Here is a 14,539-nt window from a genome sequence, read left to right as displayed (position 1 = left end):
AAACTTATGAACTTTTACCCTACAGGTATGTTCAAAACATTTGTTCTCCGTAAAACTGGCCAACACATCACCAACAAAAAAAAACACCAGAACCGTGCAACGCTGGTCCGGAAATCAATAAAATATATGGCGGTTCATTTATTTTTTCTTGTGAAAAGTTAATTTTACAGTTACACCACAATTTCAATTTAATTTCAATTAAAATTGAATATCATTCCAATGAACACAAAAAGCAGAACTAAAATACAGCTTCAACGACCCCTCTCCCTCCCCCCTTCCACTGTCTCACCAGCTGCAGTCATCATAGAATTATTGTTTGATATTTGATACTGCAAACAGCATTCAACAGTCATCATCTTCCACATCATTTGAATATTTCAGCAAGCGCACCGAAAATTTATTTGCTCAACCGGAGAACCGATGGAACACAAGCCGTCAGGTTCCGTCCAACCAACCGATATGCGGAAAACCGGGACGTGTATGGTAGAACGGAGTGTGACGGTCGTAGAGAGTAGTTGTAGATGCGGTTCGGTTATGTCGAGTGGATGCTGAAGAGCTGCTCCCGTTTAGTTTATGGTTTGAAATCCAGTTAGCAAACAGAGAAATATGAGGGGAAAAAAATCGTAAACGATTTGAAATTGTTTACGCCATAGAATGTAACTTTTGAATGTGCCACAAAATAAATGCGGAAGCGGATTTTCCCAACCATATATTCAGGAGACGGTTATTCGAAATATTTGTTTAACAGTGACAGGTTGAAATGATATTTATATTGTCATGTTGGTTGTTGGGGAGGGCGATAAATCGAAAGACACTAACTTTTGTGCTAACTGGTACTTTTTAACAGTAATAATTCATATTCCGCCCCTTTTCTATTGTCTGCTGTCGTCATTTAGTCACCCACACATTCTACTCGGTTGAGTAAAACCTCAGAAGTGCTGCGAAGTCAACAGCCTCTTCCAGGTTATCGCCGAATATGAAAAGCAGACATTCTTTTCGTTATTGCTCTTCTTTCGAAATATGAACGACTTTTGCAGAGTATACTTTAAGCGTGTTTGTAAGTAGGCTATGAAAAACAATGTGCATCCGCATTACGTCGTTTCCGCTAACAACAGCATTATTCAGTGCTCAAAAGTTATACAATCCCGTCGACATGCTCGTAATGCAGCCCATTCAATGCTCTGAAGAAGCTTTTAAACTTTGTAATAAGCTTAAAAAAGTGGTCGTTTGCAAAACAATCAGAAAAATTGTGCTGACCTACTGCAACATTCGTTGCAATAGAAATACGTATCAACTCAATGTCACGAATAGTACACCATTGATACAAAAGGCGATCGCCATCGTTATTTGTAGTGCGAAATTGCTATGTAAAGGAACATTCAGTTTTACGAAAACAGGATTTCGTCTATCTGTGTCGAAACGGAATTGTGCCCAATTATGGCTGTGGAGCAACTCGTGTTATTTGAATTGTTTGATGAGTTATATTTGAAAAAAACCTGTCTTAATCCGCTTAGTGGTGTGATGATTCCTTTCTCATATTACTTATATTTCCAAAAATTTCACCGGATGATTCTGTCAAGAAATTTTTTTCTATCTTGAATAAAATAAGAAACTCTGGGCCAATTTTAACCAGCCAATTTTTCAAAAAATTGCATAAACTTTCTATATGAGAACGGCAATAAGTGTGCTTTTATAGAAAAGCATCGTTAAAACACTAACAAGTAGGTACAAATTGAATAAAAAAAAAATAGAAAATTTACAGTTTTTTCACTTGAACAATTTAAATTTTAATGTGGCAACCCTGCACTCGGTTGTAAAGTCGGTTTTCCCAGCGATTGCATAGCCTTTCTATATGAGAAAGGCAAAAACAAGATCTTTAAATCTAACCACTTCTTTACCCTCATATGAAAACCAGTTATAGTGAGTTATAGGCGTTACGAAACGTTACATGTGTAACTTTTTTGTAAGTCATAGGCGTTACGATGCGTTACATGCGCTAATTTTTAGTTGGTTATTGGCGTTTCATGCGTTACTTTTTTGTTAATTATAGGCGTTACGAAGCGTTACATGCGTTACTTTTGTGTTAGTTATAGGCGTTACGAAGTGTTACATGCGTTAATTTTTAGTTGGTTATTGGCGTTACATGCGTTACTTTTTTGTTAGTTATAGGCGTAACGAAGCGTTACATGCATTAATTTTTTGTAAGTTATTGGAGTTACATGCGTTACTTTTTTGTTAGTTATAGGCGTTACGAAGCGTTACATGCGTTATTTTCATTGTAAGTTATAGGCGTTACGAAGCGTTACATGCGTTACTTTTTTGTAAGTTATAAGTGTTACGAAGCGTTACTTTTTTGTATGTTAAAGGTGTTACGAAGCGTTACATGTGTTACTTTTGTCAGTCATAGGCATTACGAAGCGTTACATGCGTTACTTTTTTGTGAGTCATAGATTATAAGGAGTTACATACGTTACGTTTTATGAGTTAAAGACGTTACGAAGCGTTACACGTTTGTGTAATTGTTTGTAATACAAGCACTACGATGCGTTACATGCGTTATTTTTAGTGAGTGCTAGGTGCTACGAAACTACCATTACCTTTTGTAGGTTACAAGCGTAACGAAGCGTAAGTTACTGGCGTTACGAAATGAGAAATATGTTACTCTGTAGAAGTTTTTGGCGTTACGAAGCGTGGTATGCGTTAGTTTTTTGTGAGATATAGGCGTAACAAATCGTCACATGCTTAATATTTTTGGTAAGTTTTAGGTATTACAAAATGTTACATCGTGTTACTTTTTGTAAGTTATAGGTGTTAAACAGTATTACAAGAGTTTTGGAATCTAAATTTTAACATATTGAAAAGTCACTTATTTGCAAAATCAACTGGAAATGTCAAAATTATGAAATGATTAGAAATGATCCTACAACGCCATGGAATACACTGATCAAAATCAGCACGTCAACATATCTTATCGAAACGAAAAGTTGTATCTAATTTGAAGGAAAATGAGCATAAATATGATTAAAGTGAACTAATTGTTCTATTCTATCTATCTTTTCTTGATACGAGAGTATTCAGTAAATTGAAATGTTATTTCACATGATTCAACGGTTTCAATATTTTAAATGCTACCAAAAGCCTCGTAGCACGCAGCGGCAGGTTCAACGAAGCAGTACAAAGTAAAAATCACATAAAATGAAGGATGAAACCGAAGTAAAATAAATGACAATAATAATAAAAATAATCAAGGATGGATTTATCGTATCAAAGAACGCTCACTGGCAACTCTTCACACGATTGAATCAGGGCCATCAAAGAGAGACGAATATCATCGCAGCAACAAAAACCCGGCATGGCTCATTTATCATAGAATCGATACCGGTGCGAGAGCGAATATCTCTCGGTGACATTTCTGAGAATCAAAGGTTAGCAAGCTGCTGTGGGGATCCTCTCAGAAGCAACAAACGGTCGCTTATTCTCGCTTCGCGATCCGATTCTATACAGGCAGTTGATAATTGCGATAGAATCATTTTACTATTGCCGCTTATTCTAACTATGTGCCTATAACCTTTGTATAAGTTGTGTCTATGAAAATGTCTGTGAATGCTCCACACAAGGGTTTCGAAATATTGCAAACTAGTATGAGAATCATCAAGTTGAATCATCGATTCGATTTTCTGCGATAATTGTCAACTTGCGATTCTCTCTTGGGAAATTCCACACATCAACGATCATTATCAGACTGTAAGTTTTTTTTAAGGGCGTGAAATACTCAAAGTATGAAGTTGAGCGAAGAAATGTATCAAAATTCTCTCACGGTTCATGCATTGAGAGACTCGAGTTCTTGTAGCGTCTTCTACCGGAATGAAAATGTTGTATACAATATAAATAAATATCGAGCAGCTTCTGTCAAATTTTCGGTAATCCAACACCAACACTGCTACACGGAACGACCGAAATTAGCTCTGCGCCTAATTCGTATTACTGTTTTTGAATTAGTTGATTTTAACAACGAAATTTCCAAAATAACTATAAAATTAGTTAAAATTTAGAATTCACTGTGCTGAAAAAAACTCTTATTTTTAGAGAATGTGTTTAGTTGGCGAATATTCTGGACACAAACCAGCAATAATTCAATCCAACACTAAATTCTCATTGACAACTAATTTCGTTATTAAAATCAGAAACTTTGATTCTATTTATCTATCACCGTCATTACTGAAGGACAGCAGTGTCAAAGCAAAACAATCCATTAAAAAGCTAAAAGGGACAGTCTTGTTGAAACTGCTCGCAAATTGTTTAGTTGTTTTTCGAATGTGTTACGATATATCCCTATATAAATTTCTAAACCGATATGTAAAAATGACGTAAACTGTTAGTGGAAATCGTATTTATTCAGAATTTGTGCGCACTTGAAGCGATTGTGCGTAATAATGTTTTTACGCGGAACAGTGAAGTGAATTTCGAATGTTTCACTCTAATTGTGATGAAGTTTTTTTGTATCTTCAAACCTTCCGAGCTGCGCCGTCCGGTGTACTATTTGTATTCGGTTTTTGTTTTCCGAGTGCTCAAAGTTTTCAGTGAGAATGAAGAAACAGTGATTTAGAAGAAAAAAAATTCAAAAAGATGTTTACGTTTCGTTTATGTCTTTTTCTCCAACACAACATCGTATTTATACCTGCCAATATAGAAAAGACAACCGCGTCTGAATTTTTTTCGGCAGTAGTGTGCCATCTAGTGGCTAGTAGTCATTACGGTGTTAACGAGCGCCATATAGCTGCAAATTGCAGAAACCAATTCAACCATTTATGTTGGTTGAAAACAACGTTTTATTTCTCTAATTCAACTAAAAAATTAGTTGACTGGATATGAAGTGTGCCTTAGCTAAGAAATGACAGTACGTTTAATTTGTGAATTCAACTAAAAAAAATAGTCAGTTCAACAAATATTTTATTATTATTAAGGGAATGAGAATAGAAAATCTAAATCAGCAAAAGTAAGATTTTTTTAGTTGTCTCAAAAAATAACTAACTAAAATCAGCAAATCAACTAAATTTTTCGCGAAAATGCTGATTTCGGTCGTTCCGTGTAATAATACATAAAATTGTACTAGACGACCGGAAAGAGAAAGTGTGAGAGTTAGTTAGCCTTAGTTAAGTAAGATTCTGCAGATGAGAAAGATCCCGCACATACGTATTTAGGGCTAGAAAGACGAACGCAAGCTTACTGCGAGTACATGTTTGGCTGAATCCATTATTATACCGAAGAAAACCCAATGATTATCCGACAATAGACTGAAACCAGCAAAAGTTTTTCGAAGCGGCATGAGTGCCTCGAAAGGCATCTCAGTGGGATAGAAAGATTACAATGTCAATTTTCTGGGATCGGTATAGTATATTTTTGGAGGACTACCTCAAATCAGGCCAGTATTAGCGTGCATTAATGAAGCGATTGAAGATCGAAATCGCTGTGAAATGACTTTACATGAAGCATAAGAGCATCGCCACCACGGTTAAAATCAACGGTTTAGGTTTCAATTACTTGGGCATCTCTGATTTGGCTTTCTCGCACTATTATCTGTACTCAAACGTTAATTTATCTCTGAGAAATTTATGTGAATTTCGTTTTAGAATTTCAGATCACTACTTCCAGAACCTGAATCCGAAACCAGTATTGCCAAAGTAAATTTGTATGACCAGCTACTAATATGACCTATAAATTCCGAAGATGTTTTCCGTTCTCCACGAATCGGCTGTGCTACTTTATGCAGTGAATTGTCGTCATTTAAAGTAGGAATGTAGGAATGATCTCAGAATCATCACAAGTCTTGTGGATTGTTGTGCTATATAAATGTTTAGAAGGTCTTAGACATGTGTTACAGAAATAACACGACAGTAAGCGTATAGAAATGTAATAAAATTACATTCTCTAGGACACAGTCACAAATTTTATTTGAATACTCCAAAACGACAGTTCCAGTGGAAAAGTGTATCAGGTACTTTAGTAATCTTTAGTAAAATTTTTTTTTCTATCTGAGCGCCCCTCCCGAAACGAAATCCTGGGTACGGGTCTGCTTCATCTGACCTCCAGTGACTACTGGATGATCGCCGATTAAAAAAAATTTTGGCCGGTAAAAATTCAACTCAAGACAAAATTACTCTACAAGCACGGCATGAAATTATTGTATTGCTCTTGAAGAAGATTACGTTGGCGAAAAAAGTCGATTTTGTAGTGTAGTTTTTATTACTTAACATAGTCGTGTTAAATTAAAAAACAAAACCAGCAAAATCTCAAATAGAAAATCAATACATGGTTTTACGTCAAAATTACCCTTATTATTATTTTAACGAGCAGAGTACGGTGTCCAACAGCTCACGCAGTGTATCGCATCCGCATTGAGTATTATAACACACCATAGGTGCCACCCACACTGACACGGACGCGCTAAGCAGGAAAAATAATTAACACACTAATTAAAATCAGTTCTCATATCAGCAATAAAGATTATCGAAGCGTAAATTGTTTCAGCCGAACAGAGTGCCGGAAAATTGCGTTTCGACCCTGGCATGCATAGCCAAAGCAGCAAACGCTCGTCCCGGGTGATACTATGAAACGATAGATCTAGTGATCCATCCGTTTAATTAACTTTGGCAGTCAATAAACTGCGGATCAATCACAGCAGCCAGGCTGCTACCATGGTTTAATGGTAAATAAACATAATGCTGCTGGGATCCCTTCGACAGAGAGCTTTTGATCTGTTTTATTGAAATGTATTGGAAATTTGATGGTGAGGACGATACGTGGGGTGTTACCGCTGACTTTGAACTTGTATGGACGGTTGAACAGCTTTTTTGAATGGAAGCGATTGAATGAACGAGCGAATGAAAAGCTGCAATTGATGTTGATGAGTTGAGCTCAGTTTGAGTAGGGCGAAAATGGGGGATGTACTCGAAAAAAAATGTTAAAATAATTGAGTGTTGTGTAGTTGAAACGTACTGTCAGACCCCACCGATCCGGAGGAGACGCTTGGTTACTTGTCACACGAATCACGTTTCACTAAAAAAATCTACGTTCCCTGATTGAATCGAACGCAGTGACGCACCCTTCAAAATATGTTGAATTTGTTATCTCAATCCGTCAACATTGTACAAATGTCACGAGATGGTGGTGCCACGCGTTCTCGAATCTCCGCAAGAAACCTTACCAGCGCGGAGGGTGATAAAAAAAATCTTCAGTTGCCACCACACACATCGTCAACATCAATAATTGAATTGGCTGTTCATTTCTCACTTGCTGCAAACATGTTTGTTTATAATTTTGCCTCCCTCTCTAGTGTCTCACATTTTATTGCTCTTCTTCATGACCAGCAGTCGGCAAACAGTGGATGACGGCATCGGGGGTTTTCCTCGGCATTTTCCAGTCGAGTGTGCATCGACATCGCATGCGGTTGTCGATTTGCCGGTGTTGTTGGGAAATCAAATATTTAAACTAACGCCCGTCCTAAGACCACCAAGCTGAGCTTGGAGCAGAGAGGGGTTTCGTTCTTATCAATTTTTGCCCAGACAGATCCTGGGAAGTTTTGTTTCCGACCGGTTGCTACTCTGTTCGACGGCTTTCGGAACGCATGATTTCAGATGTTCGTTCGAACGTAAATTCTTCTCCGATGATGGTGCGGGTGGTGGCGATGGTGATGACAGCGATTACAAGTCCAACAATAAACTGTAAAGTAATATTTTTATTTGCTTTTATTTCTTCGCTCGTTGCCAGACACTGCACACCGCAGAACGGCGGAAGCAACCGTGCAGCACCGTTTGTTTATCTTTCAACGGATGCGATCCAACAGCGTTGCCAGGTTGCTTGGATAAAATAAGAAAGCGTTGTTGACGTAAATACGTACCATATGAACGAAATAATTTGACAATCAAGTGGTCATCTGTTGTTACTGGAAAAACATCAATAATATTACTTTTATCGCTTAGAATTCAATCGCCATTGAATTTTCGCATTTGAAGGTCTCCTAAGCCAGTATTAGTTGAAAAAATTTAAATTATAATGATTGTTTATTGACACTCTCAAAGTGACATTCATAAAGGCAGCGAGAAAATGCGGGAAATAATTTCGTTCAAATGACCCCCACGGCAGGCTTGGCAGTAGTCAGTTCGATCCACCCAGTTTTTGAGTACATTTTCAATTGTTTCTGACCTTATGGCATGAATAGCAGCTTGAATCCCGTGCTTGAGATCTTCAATTGTTTTTGGATAAAAAAAAATAATCCAGCGGCTTAAAATCGCTGCTTCTCGGAGGCCAATTCACATCACCTTTGACCATGATTATTCGATTTTCAAAGATTGTTCGCAGAACATCGATTGTTCCATTGGTTGTGTGGCACGTAGCACCGTCCTGTTAAAACCAAACATTTTTCATAAATAAATTTTATGAATCAACTTTTCAAATAACTGAATAATCATTGAAATCTATCACACCCTTTTTTCATTATTGCATTTTAAATTCGAAGTTTTTCGTGGGACACCCTGTATGTTAAGCCATTTATGATAAAATTTTAAATAGTAATCACAAATAACTCAACAATGAATTTGATATTTTTACGTTTCGTCTTTGACTCATCAGTGAAGAGCAGTTCAAATTGAACTGCTTAGTACTAAACTCTGCAGTTCAATTTGAACCGCTAAGCAGACTGCTACTTACAGAACAATGTTTGTTTGCAACGGAGTGCTCTGCACTGATGAGTCAAAGACGAAACGTAAAAATAATAAAAACGGTCATGTGCCCTAGCACAAACTTTGGCTAATCCCTAAATGATCAACATTCAATGCCAGTGCCAGAACAAAGCCAAATTTCAACCACACGAATTGAACGAATCATCGCACAAAGCGTATCGTGTAAAATCGACACATAGAAATACGGAATATTTTCAGTGATTGAGTACAGTGGACTTACCACACGTTTTGTTTGCTTATAAAACAGACAATGAGAATCTACAGAATTTACAGAATTTACAGAATTTACAGAATTTACAGAATTTACAGAATTTACAGAATTTACAGAATTTACGGAATTTACAGAATTTACAGAATTTACAGAATTTACAGAATTTCAGAAGTAAAACAATCTTTTTTATTATTTGACTGATATTTTTTTATATTTTATTGAACATCCGTTATAACACGAAACAAATAGTTTTTTTGTTGAAGCCTTAGATAGTAGAGGTAAACTTCCCATAATCCTTTGGGAATATTTGAATGGTTCTAGGAAGAAGTGATTTACGGAATTTATCCAATGTTTACAAATGTTGAGTACTTTTTTTTTGCCATCATTTAATTTGATTTTTGGATTTTTGAATTCTTGAACTGGATTCAAGAACAAAACTAGAAATCTGAGGCAGGTTCAGAGTTCAATTGCAAAGTTCAGGTTCCGAGTTTTTGTACTAGATTTATAGAACTGAGCTTATTTTCCGAATCCGAACCGTAATATAGAAACTAAATTCAGTTCCAAAATCTAGAATCCATCCTCCGAGTTTAGTTCCATGAATTCTGAAACCTAATTTTGAAATTAAAATCTGAAACGCAAGTCAGGAACTAATTTCTGGTTCAGAATTCATATCTAACGTAATTCAGATCGAAAATTTATATCCCAAATTGTGTTCTGAGGTTGGAATTCTAAATCATAGTTCTGGATTCGAAACCTCTAACATAAATTAGGGAACTGAAACCAGGTTCAAAATCTAGTTAAGAAACCAGTTACAGAATTAGGGATCAGGACTCAGTTCTAGAGTCTATAGTTTTTACCTGTTAATCTGGAAGTACAATCTTACTTTGTGCTGGTTCTTTGTGGGATGAATGAGTGTCGATGTCAGAAGTCATTTTGAATTCAAGATGGCGGCTTTCGGCTTACGATATCTAAGTAGAACGGTTGTTCACTGGAGAGTCTAATGGAAATCCATAAAAACAACTGCAATAGAACTTGTGCAAGCTGCAGTTTTGAAAAGACTCATCCGATTAAGTACTTATTGAATATAATCATTAAACATTCCGTGATCGTTTCAAAGTTTGACTCCATTGTCTCAATCGTACGAAAAATTAGTCGATCTGAGAAAGGGTGCGGAATTTTTAAGTCGAATTTTTAAAGTGATTCGAAACGATGGCAGTTACACTAAATAGTAATAATGGATCGTCTTCAGAATATTTTTTTTAAAGCCATCATAACACTTAACCTTTCGGTTAAATGAATGTCTGGTCAGTTTTCATGTTTTTTTTTATAAATTTTCATTACCAAATATAGACTGATGTTGATGATGTAATTTGTATGTGCTTTACATATGAAATGAAATCTGCTCACGTATTTTACACATAGGGCGTAATTGATATCGACATGGATCTGTAAATTTGTATGTGATTTTTTCACATAAAACTAATGAATAATTTTAAATCAGTGTATTGTATTGAACGTAACAAAATAATAACTGACTCAGGCCATCGTGAAATACTTTAATAGCTGGATAATCTAATCAACAAGTTTACCAAAGGGATAGCTTTTGACATATCTTATGCATTTTAAAAAAATCCGAAATTCAGCAAGACAACTGTCATTCATAATTTGAATTTTCGCTTGGCCCTACGCAGTTGTTTTCTGATGAAATATTTAAAAAAAAAATTCGGTAGTCATTAAAAAAAATGGATAATATTTTAGAATTAGTCAAAAGGCGAACGTCTGAATTCAGTAAGTAAAATAACTACAATTTATTGCTGATTTAGGTGTATAACTACTAGTAGACGAAACATCAGGAAGAAAACGAAGAAGTAAAAGTAATATTACAGAAAATTTGGGGGAAGAAATTTTCGTTGTGGTTTTAAAAACAAACCTAACCCTGATTCTGATCTGGCATCACGGCCGCAAAACCATTCATTCATTGCGAGTGCCGACGTCGGAAAGCAAACTACCGAATGGTTTACGTTTATTGGCTTTTACTTTAATTGAAAATTTTAATTGTTTTCCTTTAGCACTCGCAGTTCTTTTCTTCGGTACCCGGAGAACGTACGAAAGTCGGGCACCCGGAGTCGGAATCTGTTTGGATTATTATCTATTGCCTCTTGTTTGCAGCTATTGCAGTAGCAGCGAGAAACTCTGTGGAACACTTGAGGGCGGACGGCACACGAGCTGGGAAAACTTGACTCGGTGGGCCTCCGGTGAGGATACATTTTTGTAGCACACTCTTCACCGGGAGGTTGTTTGCAGATCATAATCATCAATTGTATTTATTGTGCGGTCGTTATTGTGCAATAAAAGGATGATGGTAATTATTTTCATTGTGAGTGGCTCCTACCGGATGTTGGAAGGTACTTGCAAATGCTTTCAGTTATACGGTTATTAAAACCTAAGAGCTGCGCGATTGTTGTACGATGAATACTCAGTTACCGATAATGATTATACAAAATGCAAATTGTGTCTACCAATTATTGCATTTCTACTTAATAATTTTTGAGAAGGGTCTGCTTATTTGAACATCCTGAAATGATACTCACCCTCAATAGTTTGCATAGTTTCTTGGATACGTCGAACTCGTCTCCGTATTTGACCGTAACGGGATGGGCCTCCAACCGGTAGTTGGAATAGGACAGCTTTTCGTTGTTTACTGCCTCTACGGCGTACTGGAAGGCAAGGGATGCGTCGTCGGTGTCTCCATCGAAGAGGCCTCCTGGTCAGTGGGAAACACAAATCGACAATCAGTACAGCTCATGGAATTAATATGTAACTATGTAACGTTAATATACAGACTCCTGTAGACCTTAGATTCAAATGTGGCGGTTTTTTTTGAACGGCCAATAAGCCACCTGTCACTATCCACTTTGAAATGGAACTGCAGACGAACCATTTTTTGAAGTTCGATGCAATTCAATTCTCCTGGGCTGGATGAAGGCATAGGCGAAGTAGGCGGTCGCCTAGAGTGCCATGATCAAGGGTGCGACGAAATTCAGATATTTTGAAAACTTTTTATTCCTTCTCTTGAATTTTTTGAATGTAGGAAATTAAATGTGCGATTCTGACAAACGGACCACGACCCTTTGTGGGACGATCAATTAGGTACAGATTGCGGATGATTTACAACAAAATTTGCCTATACCAAACATGAACTTTGAGCCGGCCCTGCAATTCGCTACCGATAACAACAATGTGCCATGTAATAACCCACGTAGCACATTAAGTTACTGTCCTGTATGTTTATGCTGATTATGTAACTTATCAAGTTAGTTAAAATAAGTATTTTGGTTGTGTTGTTGAAATAGTGCAATTTTCTGTGTTTTTCCGTTGTTACAAATAACAACTATGCAACTTGTCGCAACATTTTATAACAACTCACGTATGTTTGACAATCATTTGCTAGAGAGAAATAGAATAAAAATAGCCGAATGCCCTATCGCCGAATGCCGTTCCAACGACATAATCATCTCGCCGAGTGACATTTCGTAGAATGATTTTCCATCGAATAGGATCATTTCGCTGATCCGCGCAATTGAGATTTTAAAATAAAAAAAATATGGAAGATGATAGTGTTCACGTCCGTTTGTTTACATAAAATCAAAAATCTGAAATATTTCCTATTTAAAATAACGGATAAATTTGTTTTCCCGAGTTTAGTTCCGAGAGGATGCTCTCTTGATTAAATTTTTCAGATTGATTAATGATCCTCAGAAAGGAATTTCCAGGAAAAATAGTTGAACTTACCTACTAATGCTGTGAACCATTTCGCGGTTAATGTTAACTTTCGGTTAAAATCTGACACTTGAGTGGTTACTTTGTGCCGAGTAGTTAAATTTAACTAAAACTGCGGCCCATTTCAAAATTTGACGGACGGAAAGTTATTTGGGTTTATTTCCACTGGAAACAATTTCAACTGAAGAATTAATATTAGAATTTTCATTACAAGATTTTTTTCAGTGTCGGAAAATAACCATCGATCTGTCAAAACTAACCATGCTCTCGAGCAGAGATGCTCGGTTCACAGATTAATCTGTGTTTCACAGATTTTCAATTTTCTGCACAGATTTTAAAAATGACACAGATTTTCACAGATTTCTGAAAATGATCACCGATTTTCACTTCTGGAATAAATCGCAGATTTTCACAGATTTTTGAAATCGAGCACAGTTTAGCACCAAAAAGTAAAAAAAAAATATAGAGCGGTTTTGAGGGCAAAGGTACTGAGCGTGTTGGTAGTGAGACCTTTTTTTTTGCTCATCAAATTGATTTTGATCTGCTATTTATGGTGCGGGAAACGGGGCACAGATTTTCACAGACAGGTTTTTGGCTTGAACACAGATTTTCGAAAAAATGACCTGGCATCTCTGCTCTCGAGCAGGGTTATTTTTGACAACATCAAATTAACCGCTCCACAGCCTAAGAATCAAAGCATTTGCTTCGGGGTTTCCACCAGGCAAATATTTTGCGGTACTTATAACACTATCATTAGAACTGACGATTTGTATAAGTATTCTCTCCGTTGTGTTCGTACTTTGATGAATTTTCCGCACTTGTTTGAAGCGAAAGCCGCACTGCGAACGGAGCGAATGATTAACGTAGTAGAAGATCAACACATCAAAATAGTTCGCTTTTCCTGGTGCAGAAGGTTTCGCTTTTTCTGTCCGTCCTGCAGCAGAACTGCACACAGTGCGGATCAATTCAATTGTAAAGTAATGCTTGTGAAGGGGTTTCTTTTCAGGTGATTTCGGTTGCACATTTTTCCGAAAAAGCGATTCTAACGGCTACAAGAACATTAACACATAGAATTTTGAGATTGATTACTTCATTTCGGATTATTATTTTCAATTCAGGCCGAGAATTTTACTCGCGCGCAAACGATTATCAGCAGAAAGATGTAATCGCGGGTTTTCATTTTATGCTTTCAGGATGTAATATTTTCTACGATACTGAACACTGCTCGGAGTATTTTTCTCGAATTCGAACCAGCTAAATACTGGCTTTATTTGCACTCGTTTGGTGCGAATTTCGCACTCCGAGAAGTGCATGAAGCTAATCAGATTAATCTAGATTTGCATTACACTGATGATTTCTACCTTCGATTTACAAAGAAGTAATCTTAATAGGTCTTTAGATAATATTTAGAGCCATTGGAACTGATTTTGTATAATGTTTCCCGTCGTTGTCTTTTGTGTGCCCCTAGCTAACTGAATAATCTTTTTTTTTCACTCAGTGGCTCCCGTCAAGGGCCCCTAAGACCGTGGGCTCGGGGGTAAGAGCCCCCACTGTCCCTCTGTAAAAGCGGCCCTGGTTTGGACCTATTTTTCACCGTTTCAACAATATTTACGTAATAAACGTGGTATTAACAACAATCTGTAGTAATTTCGTTCACTTTCGTGTTGTGAAATTTTGAAAATGTACCCAGATGGTCATAAAAAATAATAATAAATCTGGATTTTATAACAAGAAAAACTGGCAGCCCCAGGCGAGTTTTACTCATGTTTCAAAAATAGAAAAAAAATAGAACAGCATCGTATGCCAGTTT

General features: G+C 36.8%; 1 protein-coding gene across 3 annotated transcripts in view; it reads right to left on the bottom strand.

Moving 5' to 3' along the window:
• LOC131426046 (glutamate receptor ionotropic, kainate 2) overlaps positions 1-14,539 on the bottom strand; it is a 43,381-nt gene that overhangs the window by 18,754 nt on the left and 10,088 nt on the right. For all 3 annotated transcript variants that reach the window (XM_058588460.1, XM_058588458.1, XM_058588459.1), the window contains exon 2: positions 11,541-11,713. In XM_058588460.1, coding sequence (XP_058444443.1) covers positions 11,541-11,713 — 173 coding nt within the window. The remainder of the gene's footprint in view (positions 1-11,540; positions 11,714-14,539) is intronic.

This window comes from Malaya genurostris, chromosome 1, assembly GCF_030247185.1.
Source record: "Malaya genurostris strain Urasoe2022 chromosome 1, Malgen_1.1, whole genome shotgun sequence".
Taxonomy (NCBI): Eukaryota; Metazoa; Arthropoda; class Insecta; order Diptera; family Culicidae; genus Malaya; species Malaya genurostris.
This window is presented reverse-complemented; position numbering and strand designations above follow the sequence as displayed.